This window comes from Bactrocera latifrons, unplaced genomic scaffold (assembly GCF_001853355.1).
Source record: "Bactrocera latifrons isolate USDA-ARS-PBARC rearing strain unplaced genomic scaffold, ASM185335v1 scaffold_162, whole genome shotgun sequence".
Taxonomy (NCBI): domain Eukaryota; kingdom Metazoa; phylum Arthropoda; class Insecta; order Diptera; family Tephritidae; genus Bactrocera; species Bactrocera latifrons.
Window position 1 is genome coordinate 60,005 of NW_017535097.1, and position 14,575 is coordinate 74,579.

The 14,575-nt window shown below is 36.0% G+C and overlaps 1 protein-coding gene across 5 annotated transcripts in view; it reads right to left on the reverse strand.

Moving 5' to 3' along the window:
* LOC108966507 (box A-binding factor-like) overlaps positions 1–14,575 on the reverse strand; it is a 29,070-nt gene that overhangs the window by 8,616 nt on the left and 5,879 nt on the right. For 3 of the 5 annotated variants that reach the window (XM_018929446.1, XM_018929447.1, XM_018929443.1), the window contains exon 1: positions 6,982–7,352. The exons of 1 other annotated variant lie outside the window; for it this stretch is intronic. In XM_018929446.1, the coding sequence (XP_018784991.1) occupies positions 6,982–6,993 (12 nt within the window). In that variant the 5' untranslated portion in view covers positions 6,994–7,352. Of the gene's footprint in view, positions 1–6,981; positions 7,353–7,516; positions 7,603–14,575 lie in introns of those variants that run through there. One more of the 5 variants, XM_018929444.1, reaches the window with a different exon arrangement.

The following is a 14,575-nucleotide window of genomic DNA, read 5'->3' on the forward strand; positions in this document are numbered from 1 at the left end:
TATGAATATGTATGAGTATGAGTATGTGCATGTATGCTTGGTATATTATTATATAGCCACATTCATATATTGAGAGTTGTACAAATAAGCGTTTGGCGCGCACTCAAGTTGGTCAAATGGTTATCATTCAGTCAGAAACGACACTTCACCACTCACACAACAGTTAAATAATTAACAACATCATCATGATCATCAGTAGTGGCCGTCGTTGCCATCACATCAAACAGCATTAGCAACAACAACGACACCACCAACAACCTGACTTAGTGATTGCCGCACAACGAGCCATCGCGTACGCCAACTTATCTGCATAATAACAACAGTAACCGTTGTTGTTAACAATTTTGATTGGGGGCTGATAGCGGCTAGCTGGCTGGTGTGAAATAAACTTTTAATTTTATATACCTACATAGATGAATAGGTATGTTTATTCGTTAACACATACTCATATGCGTAGAAACTTTTTTACGAGTATTACGCCAATGAATTATTGCTTCATAAAAGTTGCTCAAAGTATTTAGGGAGCAATAAAACATTCGGCGCTTCGTCTGAACGCCGTTTAAGAAATCAAATACACACACGTTTAGTGTAGTTATGCTTACACGTGTAGAGCAGAGTTTTTTTTATATTCAATTAATGTATAAAAATATATTATGTTTATTTTATTTTATTTAGTTTATTTTAATTTAATTAATTAGTTATTATTAAATTAAATTTTAATTAAACTAATTATTATTTATTTTACTTATTTTATTTTATTTAGTTTAATTTAATTTAATTAATTTTATTTTATTTTATTTGTTTTGTTTTCTTTTTTCATTTATTTAATGTCCTACTAGCATAATTCATCCTCATTGTGCTTTCATGATTTATTTTTTATAATTAAACAATTTTTAGTCGAAGCAAAACAACAAAAACAACTCCGTCAAATGAAATGAGACTCTCTCTCGCAATCAAAGTTTTTTTTTAATAATTGTACCTAATATAGGACCAGTTTTAACCCAGTTAGTGGTAATTATACTCGCTCTCTTAACTTTCGGTTACAAAACCAAATATTCTAACGAAAAATAATAATTTCATCTTCATGAAATTATGTTAATGTTTTTTTTTAATAAACCGGTTCTAAATATATTGAAATTTGCAAAAAAAAAAATCAAAAAAAAATTCAATAACGAATTTTATAAAAAAATATGTATAGTTTAAACTAAGGCTGAGGAATTAAAATAAAAAAAAACATTTTAAATATTGATTTGACTTTCTTCCAAAATTGGGCGTAAGAATAATAGTACTGCGCTATTTAAGAACCGCTGACTCTGTTAGTAACCAAATGGTCGAAGAGTAGGAGTTTTGAGGCACACCTAGTACAGCTGTCTAAAAAAAAGCAATTTTTGAAAATCGAAAAAAAAATTTTTTATCAATTGTTTCACATTTTTAGGAGAATAGTTATACATATTTTTCGAATAAACAGCAAAGTTTTTTAAGAAAAAAAATTAAATATTTTTTAAGCAACACCCGATCTTCGACGATGGCAAAAAGCGTCCTTTGCTGCTGGGTGATGCTCGCGAGCTAAAACCTAAAAAAGAACTATCTCTACAAGATATTGTTCCCACAATGACCTACAGACAATCAAAAAATGACAAAATGGCAACATTTATAAAAAAAATTCACACAAAATTTTTTTTTGTTTTTGCCTGTCAAAAGTTTATATTTGCTCAATTGGTCAGAAGGTGGCTGCGGTTTCTTTTCTTTCTACTGCAATAGCAGAATTACTATAAAATCGATGAGCTTGCAAAAAAAATAGGCACCCACACTTAAATTCCAWAAGGATGGGAACGAGCAGGGGTCCCATGTCTTCGTGCATTCCAGCGCTGGATCTATGTATATGTATGCTTCACGCGAGTTGGGAATGCGTTGGTTAGCTAGAAGCACTTGTGGGGCTGTGAAAGCCTTCTGACTCAAAGTGGCGCAAAAGTCACATCCTCGAATGAATAAAAGGTTCCTTAAACTGCTAGTTCTCAAGCAAGGCTCACATCGCCGCAATGATAGGCGTMCTAACTAGACACTGTCACTGTCTGTTGACACTCAGGCGTCTTCAATGTCTTGAACATTTTTTTTCTCCTAACCTTTTCTTGGCTTAACGAGTACTCAGCCTATTTATCTAACCTAACTTATGCTATTATATGGAGAACTATAGACAAAAATGCAAAAAAATGTATCGTGCTCTAATCATTTGRGCTCCTAGTAATCAGTGAAGAAAATTCGAAAATTAGGATTACTKCAACGCGAAGCAGCTTCAAAGTCAAATTTAAATAGTATATATCGTCATCTATATGCAATGGATTACGATTCACTACATCATATTACACACATGTAGCATAAAAATTTCAGCTTCCAGTTTATAACCAAAACTCAAATTTTTTTTTCAATGTGATAATTATCACTATTATAACAATTTTTCTTCGCCTGTGAACTTAGGAGAAATGATGTTAATTTTTTTTGCATTTCAGGTGACGATATATCAGGTAAGATGAACTATAATTTTTATTTATAACACACGTTATAAGTGTATATTTGCTGCATGAATATGTCGCTTCTATTAAACTAAAAAAAATAGCAATTTCCTGTATTGGTCCGCATTAGTCATCAATGGGCAGGCGCCAACACATGAAACTCACTGAATCGGATAACAAATGACAAAAAAAAGTTATAAGGAAAAAACATTTACTTCGTGTGACACTTTTCCCTTCGGTTGCTCAGTTTCACAGCATTATAGCCGCTGCCCATTAAAACTGGAAAGATCCATTATCTTTATGAGCAATTAAATTTGTGCCGCTGGCGTCAAAATTCCTTTCCTTATGTGCTCTAGAAATGCACCAACACAAAATATGTGTATGTTTGTGTAGGTGTGCACATACCCGAAAAACAGGCCCACGTGAAATGTACCAAAATTCAAACTAATAAAATATCCAATAAAAACAACACAATATTGTCTAACAAATTTTATTTCATTATTTTTACCGCTCAATTGCAGGTAAATAGTTGTTTGCACTGTGCGCCGACGCAATTCATTCATAAATCGAGCTAGGCAAAGCGAACAACCAAACCATTGATGAGGATGGCAATGGCACTGTACTTTGTTTAAGGATATAAATAAATGCTCAGTGCAGCATTGCAGCAATAGAAATTGCGTAATGGGAATACTATGTCAACGCTATCACCTCAGCGCGGTGAAATGTGGAAATCCATAACAATCGATCGTATCATATAGGCTGATGGTACAAGCTAACACGCAACACGGCTGATAAGATGTGTACATTAAGGATCAAAAGGGGATCCTGCATTTTCGCATATGTGTGTGTGTAAGTATTTGAGTGAGTTATTCAATGAATGAATGCGCTCGGCTAGCGACGTGTATGTGTGACATTTGTTGGCAGGAAGTGCTTCAGCCGCACACCTGTCTCTTATACACATCTAGATGTGTATAAGAGACAGTCGCATATGTGTGTGTGTAAGTATTTGAGTGAGTTATTCAATGAATGAATGCGCTCGGCTAGCGACGTGTATGTGTGACATTTGTTGGCAGGAAGTGCTTCAGCCGCACACACGGCCAATCGTAATCGAGTAAATTTAACAGTTGGCCAGGACTTGGATGCTCATCTACTGATATTTTGTATAGATAAATACATTAGACACGCGCGAGGACAGCCTACCATACACCTAGTTATATGTATATGTATCAGGCGGTGCAGCGAAAGGATACGCAGAGAGACCCAAGGATATGCTAGCATGTACCTTTGTATGTGGGTGTGTGTGTTGCTTATACCCGTCTGCTATGAAGTTATTAAGGATATAATTTTGATAAGCCAATGACAGTGGCGCCCGCGACATTAGCGCGGCTATGCTGCTTTAAGTAGGCACTCAACTCGGTTTTATTATGTTACTTGAAAATATAGTATGCTTGCTACGCTTACATACATACATACATATATATGTACGTACGGAGTTTAAATGTGCCCCAAAGGAAAAATATAGTCTAAAGTCTAGGGTTAAAACCGTTTTGGGTCATAAAAATTACATTAAATTATTGTGACTGCAGTATGTTCTCGTTTCATTCAATCATTTTGAAAAATTCAGACACATTTTGAACACAGGCCAGATAATTTAATTTTACTTAATATTTCATTGGCAACCTTATAGCATGAGAATTTTCTATGATAAAATTACTTTTAATTACTGACTCATTTGATTAGTTTAATTACGAGAGTAATTGCCTCTGTAAACTTTTCGAATGAGCTGAAGTTTTTAATTAAAAAAAACAAAAACAACTCCATAAAAWAAATTAGGCTCCCTCTCGTAATCAGTGTTTTTTTTTTAACAATTGTATCTAATATAAAACCAGTTTTATACAAGTTAGTTGTAATATATATATATCTCTCTCAACTCACTTTCGGTTAAATAATTATAAAAAAATGTCTAACGAAAAATAATAATAAAAACTTGATATAAAATCATAAGTCTTGCCAGTTGAATTTGGATACTGTTCCAGCAAGTCACCGCCGCCGAACTCATTGGAGTATGAATACCTTGGAAGAATTCGCGTACACACCGTGCAATTCAATAGAAAATACCTAAGAAAAGGTTAAACGACCAAACGTAGGAGGTAATAGTGTCGACAAAAATTGTTGATTGAGCCTTAAAACACTAAAAAAAAGAAAACTTGAACAAAAATATCTTGTCAATTGACCCTTAAAAAACTCAATAAAAAAAAAAAATTGAAAAAACTTTAACCTAAATCTTGGTAGCGCTATTGGGTAGCTAACCGGTGACCTAACCGATAGTTGACTTCCACGGCTAGTTCTTGTTCAGGCGATGACTTTTTAGCTTTCGTTGAAAGTAATTTCTCTTAAATTGCAGACAATACCCCCCGTTCACGGAGTTATCAGAGGACCCGTATTTTTCAAGAAAATTTAAATGCGCAGTTCAAAATTAGAATGATTTTGATAGATGATTAATTCGAACGTATCTTTAAATKTTGTGACTATCGATAAAGGAGCGTTTTATCGCTACTGTAGATTGTCACGAAAACAACGGCTGAGYTATTGGCGCTGCAAATTTACAAAATATTGGAAGATAACTGTGGTCAGGGCTAAATTGATGATAGTAATATAAACAGTAAAWATGATAGAGCGCAAAATGACATTCAACGTAGAAATAAGTGTGCAGTTCTTTCACCTTGTGGTGCTCATGCACTGAATTTGTTTGGAGTCAGCTCAGCTGAATGTTGTTCTCGAGCAATAACTTTTTTCGTGTCGCTCAAAACAGCTAAAAATATTTTCAGGAGCAGCACATAACGTTCGGAAATTTTAAATTCAAAAATATTCAATGCACTTCACTGTCCTTCTAATACAAGGAGGTATGCCACAATCGAGCGGGTTTGATAAACGCTTTGGAGGAAATTAAAAAACTCAAACTTCCAACGGAAACTCTGCGAGACGTTGATGAAATTTTGTAATATTTGGCAAGTTTGAGTACGCTTTGATATGAATTAAAATAATTCAGTCGATCAAGGAAAGAAACTTTGTACACTAAGTGATAAATGTCACCAAGAAGCTCAACGAAGCACTAGTTGCAGCCAAAGCACAAAACGCTCACTTCCAAGTGCCAAGTAAATGAAGATTGTAGGATTGAAACTRCATGTTCAAAACCTTAAACAGGTTCAAAATAACCGTTTTTTATTAATGAATGCGATAAATAAATGTCAGAAACCCTAAAACGAGGAAGAGTTTTTTTTAGCCTTAACCGTGTGTCTGTATATATAGTACACGCAGCTGGYCTTCAGTTKAAGAGATATCMATCTGAAGTTTTACACGCGTACTTTTCTCATAAAAAAGCTACTAATTTGTTAATATCGCWAAAATCGGTCCACCAACGCATATAGCTGCCATACAAACTGAATCATCAAAATCAAKTAGTAATAAGAAAAACTCTTTCATYTGACGAGTTATCTTAACGAAAGTTGGCATAGCTTATTTCTAAAGATAACACTACAATTCCTCAACATATTATTTGAGTTCAAAAACTACAACATATAGCTGACCTACAAACTGAATAATGAAAATCAAGTTCTTGTATGGAAAACTTGTTTGTTTGATGAGATATCTCCACGAAATTTCGAAAAGATTTTTTTTACAAGATAAATTTATAATATCGACACAAATAATTTTGCTCGGATTACTATAGCATATAGCTGCCATACAAACTGAATCATCAAAATCAAGTTTTCTCTTTTATTTGACGAGTTATCTTAACGAAATTTGGCATAGCTTATTTTTAAAAGCATTACTATAATCCTTGTAACATTTTATTTGGATCGAATAACTATATCATATAGCCGGCAATACAAACTGAACGATCAAAATCAAAACTTTATATGAAAAAATAACACTATACCTATATATATATATGTACATATATACATACAGGATTCATAGCCAAAATAAAAATATTTTTCTTGTTGTTGTTGCCAACAGCTAAAACCCCGTCGCAAGTTTATGCAAATACGAACAATTGCTCTTGTACTCTTTATACAAAAACAACTTTCTGGCAAAAATTATCGATTATATATAATATTACATAGCCAGCATAGAAAAGGTATTTCTTGTGAATAAGAAATATTGAAAATATGTAAATCATTTTTACGACTTTTACTTTACCTTCTTACATTCAATAAAACCTTTCGTTCAAAACTATTTTATCTAATAAACAAAAACGGCATTTTTTTGTTTGAGAATTTTTGTAATTTGATTTTCTGGCACTGCTATCAGGTCCACATTTAGATAATTTTTCCCGCCTAATTCACATTTTGGTCAGATAAAAAAGGTGGCGTTCCACCAAAGATAGTGGCGATAAAGGTGTCGCTATATAAATAAGTGTAAAATATTCTGTGCTGATATGCCTCCATGCCTCCATGCTCATACATACCTTGAGTTGCATTTCGATAGCTAAGCTTTTCACTTGTTTTCATAACACACCAAACACTAATTGGTTAGATAAAAACGACTTTTGACAAATGAAAATTTGGAAAAAGCGTTTTTTGATTTCCTACTGCGGCCGTTAAAACTTTCACACTGTCTCTGTTGATATTATTTAGCACAATTTTGCACTGGCACCGACTTTTTTCCACCACTTATTATTATGTCAACTATTGAGCTGGCATTAGATGAGGTACAAAGCGAACCCGGCAACTTGTTACGCGTAAATTACGGTAAAGTTTAGTTTGATTGTTGGAACACACTTCCTCGAGCGGACACATCTATGTTAATGACAACCCGACGCAGTGCGCGTTTAACACCTTTTCGTTCCAATTAATTTTCTCGAGCGGTACCCAAACCTACTAAACCTCCTCTATGACACAGCCTTACCAATACATAAGCAAATTCATACATATTCACACATACATGCATATTCATACAAATACTGGCGCAATTTCGATATTTGTCTGAATATAGTTATTTACCTCTTAGAACCGCCGGACACGTTGCCAAGGCACACTGCTACACATATTGCGGTCGAGTAGCGGGAAGCCGCATATTTCTCGCTTGAACCACACAAATTATTTACTTTCGTTTGTTTGTGTGTGTATGACGGCTGCAAGTGTGTTTGTGTGCTTGAGCGTTGTGCATGTGTGAATTATGATTTATTTGCGACGACGACCACTCCAGGTGAGTTGGCGCGTATGTGTGAGTTCCTTATCTTATCGCTTGATAGACTTCGTAGTCGTCGCCRCCRCCGCCGYCGCCGCCACTGTCGCTGATATCACCGTTGGTTGTTGGCAAACTTTGTTGTCGCATCAGCGATAAGCGTTCGTGTAGTGCGTCTGTGTGCGCGGGTGTGCAAGCGTAAGCGCAAATGCGCGGTTGTGTGCGTGTTCTGTGCATTGCGCATGCGCGTTCAGTTTGTTGGTTTTTACTCATACGTCAATTGTTTTTGTTTATTCACACGTCAGTATGTACATACATATGTATGTATTCGTTTTTTCACAAGCGCATGCATTGTTTTTGTAAACCTCATTATTCCTCCGRTRCCAGAAACTTTTCGACCTGTTCGAGTCCAAATGCCTCATAGCCACATGCATGTAGCATGTGTAGCTAAAAGTATGTTTACCTGTAATAAAATAGAACGACAGTGAGCAGCTATATGTTTTTCAACATTTACACACATATGTACATGTGTATGTTTGCATGTATGCGATATTAGTTTATAAAAGTACAAAATCATTTAACTTATTTTGTGTTTTTTTTTGCTGGCATTAAATTCAGACAGCTGAATTTTGTTGTAATCACCGTAAAAAAATAKATTCGTAAATGCATCATACATAATCTTTTTATACCCTGTAACACCCAAAACGAAGTGTCAGGGATGTATGTATTGGGTAGTCGAAAAAGTCTTTTCGTATTTAGTCAATAGATGTCATTTCAGTCGTATATCTCCAGTGCTACCAATCACCTTGTATCACACCATATTGTGTGAAATGATTTTAAGCTTCATTTAACTTAATTAAATTGGGAGAATTTGAAAAAAAAAGGTACAGCTGTTCAAAACTGAGTGAAAATAATGAAGAAATTCGCTATATTTTTAAATTTTTGTATAAAAAGGGAAGAATTCCACCCAAGCTACAATTGGAATTTGAGAAGTTTACCGCAACGTTGCTGTATCAGTTCGTGTAGCACAACAATCGTTCGCCCGCTTCGTTCTGGAAATTTCGATGTGAACGATGCATCTCGCTCTGGTCGACCTATCGTTGAAAAGGTCGTTGAAATTATGGAAAAAATTGGCCAGGACTGTCACAAAAGCAGCCATTACGTCGCCAAGGAACTTAGCACTCATCATAAAACCGTTTTGAACTATTTAAAAAAGGCTGGCTACAAAAAGAAGCTGGATACCACATAAATTGTCTATGAAAAAAATGTAATGGACCGAATTAACATCTGTGATTCTTTGCTGAACGAAATGAAATCGAACCATTTCTGAAGCGAATGGTAACAGGAGACGAAAATGGAATCAAATACGACAATAATGTGCGAAATAGATCGTGGTCCAAGCGTGGTGAAGTTCAAAAAATGGTCGCAAAGCCAGGATTGACGCCTCGAAAGGTTATGCTGAGTGTTTGGTGGGACTGGAAAGGCCAACGGTAGTCGCTGGTAACGTGCTGCTTCGACGGTGTCGAACCAAAGGAAGAAGGGTTTTACATGAGTAGTGTTCGCAGGGCATGCGAAGATATGGCTAGTGTCACGTGGGGGCTCATTGCACGCTGGACATATGTATATTTGTTATGTCAGCATCAATTCTAGATAACTAGGAGTTTAACATGCCACAGTATTCAATATGAAGCTGCACAACACAACTGCCGGTTTTAGGTTACTAGAATTGACCCGAATTTTATCCGGCCAAGGGCTGTTCAGAAATCTAACCCCTTTTAGATCGGTAAGTCTTAGTACAAGTCTGTCATCATTGGAGCAACGCCATGTAGCAGAGTTGCACCTTATCCTGCTGATTTGTGATAACATTGAGTCCAACCCAGGCTCGGGGGAATACTTCGTCAGTGTCTGCGCCAAAAGAATCATTATAAACTCCACCTCTGTTAGGTGTAATATAGTACATGCAATGGATGGAGACATCTAGCTACCATACAAACTCCAAGATCCAAGAAGGGAAACTTTTGCAATTGAGAAAATTCAATTTCCGAATGAATTTTTCTGATAAGACCAATATAGCATTTAGCCATCATACAAACTAAATGATCCAAAATAGGTGCTAGTATGGAAAACTTCTTTATATGAAGGTATATTTCCAAGTTGTCTATGCAGAAATTGTTCAGATCGGATCACTGTAGCATATAGCTGCCATAMAAATTTTTGTAAACAGCATTTTGTATTTATAAAATGTATTATAGCTTCGATACAACATAAATTAACTCACTTTTTAGCGATTATTGGCGACTCCTTTATATATCCTAATAATTAAATTGTATGGGAGATATAGTTATTATAATTTTTGCCTTAAATTGAATACTTTGACATTGAGCTCTGTCAAGAAAATGGAAGAACCTCTTCGAACCGTTCGATACTAGGCGAAGTGTTAGACAGATTGATGCCCTCTCGTGCACCTCTTTTATTATAATGCCGCAGTGGCACTAACTACTCTGAAATGACTCTACTACTAGGCTATGGTGATGTCATTGATTTATTGACATTAACAGACCTTAAGAAAAAAGTGAAGAGGTTGGTATTGTAGTAAACAAGCGCACGCCAAAGTACCTTAAATCCAAACACTAAGATTCTGCGCGTCTTGGGAGTGCAATTGAGAAGCAGATCCAGCTCTTACCGAACAAAAAATATCGCTCTAAGGATACTTTATTATTCCCGTCCTATTATACGACGATAAACTGTATGAGTTCTACGATTTCCTGCATATATAGGGGTTTCATATAGTCTCATAAAGTTATAAGTTATAACGATCCGAAAACATATCGTCCAGAATTGTATTGTATTGTTGCGTAAACTTATTTTAGTACGCAATCTAACATTAAATTTTTTAAACTAGTATAAAAACTTAGGATTTTATGATTTTACGATGCTTTATGACATGTTGTGAATACTCCAATAGTTGCGCAGAAAAAATCCTACTACTGCACTGATATAAGGCGTTGATCTTTCGGAATGCTCGTTCGTATAGAAAACCATGTGTGGACAGTAGAAGAAAAGAACGTCCACGTATCCAATGAAAGGACTAATTGCATTGGCACTTGAATGAGCTTAGGATGTGCCATGGGCGTAATCACGCGAGGAAATGAGGTTAGGTAAGGTTAGATGGCTAATTTCTCAAAATTGCGAGGGGATCGATCACTCTTATACTATTATGCACGGTCCTCCTGAAGCTGAAAGTCAGCCAATGGCAAAAACGTCCAGTACCCATAACCAATTTTATTTCTATTTCAACCAGATGTAAAATCCGAGGTGTTTTTGCCTTAGTATTGTAAAAAAAGGAAACTCAAGAAGGTTCTAAGGTTGGRGATTATCTTTCCTCTTCATCAAAACAGCCGATACAGCTGGCACCCATAAGATATTCAATCTAAGCTCATGAATCCTAATCTAACCATTGAGTGGTAAAACTTGCTGAGCGCGAAGAGACCATGGGCTTGAAGGACCTTGCAGAGAGAAGGAAAGAGTTAATTGGTGAAGTTTTATGCTCGCATTCCAGACCAGCTCACTGTTCTAGCGAATGAGAAGTAAAGAAAATATGGAATATTGAATAGGTTAAGGTAAAATATTCACCGTTTTTTCGAAAACTTGTTGCCATTCTAAACGAAATTTCAAATGTCGTCTAACAGTACTGAGCCAAGCAATTGCGAATTTTTACTTACTGAAGTCTCTATTAGAACAACAATCGATTTCTTTTTACTAGATCATATATGTAGATTTTAGCGTAACTCATTTACCATATACATATGTTTTGTAGAAATTACCCACTTCGGCATAAATTCAAACCATAATTGTCGGTTTGAAATAAGAACTTAAATGCGATATTCCTTAAGACCGACTATGATAATAAATTGTGTACTTAGTATCATCTTATTTGGAGGAGAAGGTCAATACCAAAGCAAATTTTACCCGAAGTTCTCTTATACATAAAATATCGGAATGATTTATAATTTTCATATACCACATACATTRACAAAAGTGATGCCTCAGTGAGTTCAGTTCTATTCAATTTAAGTCCACATATCAATCAAATTTTAATACAGAGAATTTATAAAATTCTTGCAAATGCGCATTTATTTGGCATGAGACAAACCTAAGGTCCAAACTTGTATTTTACCTTGATGTAAGCGATTTAAGACTCTGACAGTATTGGGAGTAGTAATGTTGAAGTCATGTTACGCCATTTGTAAAATGTCAGTACCRCAATCTGACGCGCAAAGCCTGTGAAACAAAGCAAAGGGATGGGAGCCTTTACATATATTTACCGGTAATTTTGAGAAGGCAAAGTCAACAAGGCCATGGCGTTTCGTTATAATTGATGAGCGTGGCCATTGCAACGGACACATATGACTGATGATGCGCTGTRCCGAAGGCCTGAGCTGCTAAGGCATGAAAAAATCTAAAATCTGTATACACGAACATACAGGTGGCGAAGGAAGATCATATATACCTACATATGTATTGCACAAGGAGCGAGCAATGAATTCTTATTGATGTTAATAATATTTTTTAGGAAATGTTTCTTTTGTATGTATATTTAATTGATGAGGCTCCTCGTGCTCTTTCAGCGCATATCTCAAATGCCACAAATGTGCTTAGATAGATTAGTGGCCGCCGTGGCTATAAGTGGCTCACAGCATGGCTATAACAAAGCGATTGTCTAATAGCGAATTTCGATTGTTGCGCTTTGATGCATAGCGCCAAATCCAAATGGAGCTCTAGCAAAGCAACTAATTAAAGTAAAGGCCACAGCTAAGCATTTGAGCTGCTGCAAATTTGTTTGTATATATGGCTATATGCGCCGCCATCAAAATAAATGCGCTTAGACAGCGATAATTTACCAGCGCACGCTCGCCTGKCACGTAAGTAGCTATGCGCTTAAGATTTTGTATATGAGTATTTATTTTCCACTGAGTGCTTTTACTTCTCCCATTCAAAATGCAGCGAGTCATTCGTTTTGTCATTTCCGCAATCTCGGTAATAAAATTTAATTTGGTAATGCAGTTGCAGTTGCCACTAGCTGTTGCCGCTGTCTTTGCTGCAATTCTTGTTACACTCATGCAACATGTTGCCGCAAAGTATAAGAGTTTTGTTCAACTAACGATTTTTGGCCGCTCCTAAAACTAAGCGCAATGGATTTAGCGTTAGTTTAGGTTAGATCGTGTAGTTGATTCTCGCTGGAAAGATAGCGACAGATCTCACTTGTACAGCTATAAGCGTTAGTTCTTTGTGATATCCAAGAACCCCACAAATTGGATCACTAGATGCTCATACATAGATCGACGAAGCAATTTGAGTAGACCACGTAATCATAAAGGCGGTTAATATCAATCTCAGTCATTTACTAGGTTCGCCGAAGCTGTGTCTGCCGAAATCTTCAATTTTAATGTGACAAAGACAGGGCAGTAGTGGAGAGAGTGTCTARATGATTCCACTACGTCTTCCTCCATACAGCTTTGAGAAAAAGTCTTCATGGACACTTTCCGATGAGTCTACTGGAACCACTATATAAACGTCCAGTCTATTTATAATTGAAGAGAGATTGACTTTCCTAAGAGCAAGTAGTTSAGAGGAGCTATTACGGTTCACACTGAGACAAAAGGATGTAACAACTGCACAAGTCTAGTCGTTCCAAGTCCTAAATTCACGCGATGTCCACAATGTAGCCCTAGAGCGCAAGAAAATAACGGAGTACGGACACGCTTCCAATCGACAGTTACACAAGTTTTGTCGTTCTAAGTCCTAAGCTCGCGCGATGTTCATAGACCAGCGCTAAATCGTAAGAAAACGATGTAGTACGGACTCACTTCCAATCGAATGAAATTAAGGTAAGGGTGCAAGTAATTCAGAGGACCCGCTTATGGTTCACACTGAGTCAGGAGAATATCGCAGTTGCTCAAGTTTAGTCGTCCCAAGTCATTAGCTCACGCTATGTCTGTAGTACAGCGCTAGAGCACAAGAAAACAGCGGCGTTAAGCAATAAAATATAATTAAAACCTAAGATACAATAAAATATAGTATGAGGAATGAATCTCAGCAATGGCATATATGACCTCCTGGTGGAAATCAGTCCACAACTTTTAAGCCACACAAAACTCTGGTGACTCGTGATTTTACCGGTAATTTCGGTCAATCTCCGAGATATCTTCATAAAACTCAGAGGAAATATTTTCCTCACAAATTTTTTTCTTGTGTCAAAGTGTATAAAACCTGATCCCTTACATAATTAATATAAATAATCATGGATACACTATAGTTTGGTGGTGAAAATGTTGGATACTCGACTCGATTTATGTATGTATAATGACTATCGCGATTCTTGCGAACTTTATGACGAATATATCAACCAAATTTGGAGTTCCAACGTTCTATCTGGCTTTAAAACCTTTATGTTAGCCAATTCATTCGAAATTCGGTCGAATTAAATGTTACAAATCGTGAAAATATTCGGTTACAGTCGAACCTAATTCATCCCTACCTCTTTTTTCTTGTATATGTAAGGTAAATTGTGTTGGCAACTAATAGTGGTGCTGGCGTTTGACATAGCATTGTTATTATTCGTAGTCCCCCACAATGATTTATACTCGCCATAATATGCAATTAAAATTATCGTCAAATAAACGCTTCCTCTGCGAAAGCTAGACAGTTGGTACCATTGCGTGAACATGCTGATCTTCGCTATAGTTTATTTCTTTCACTTTATGCAGTCGCTCGTAGTAAATGAAATGAATATATGTTTGTATGTATGGATTTTWTCCTCGTCGTCAATGAATATGCATTTGAATGATAATGGTACATGAAACGGTAGCAAAAAC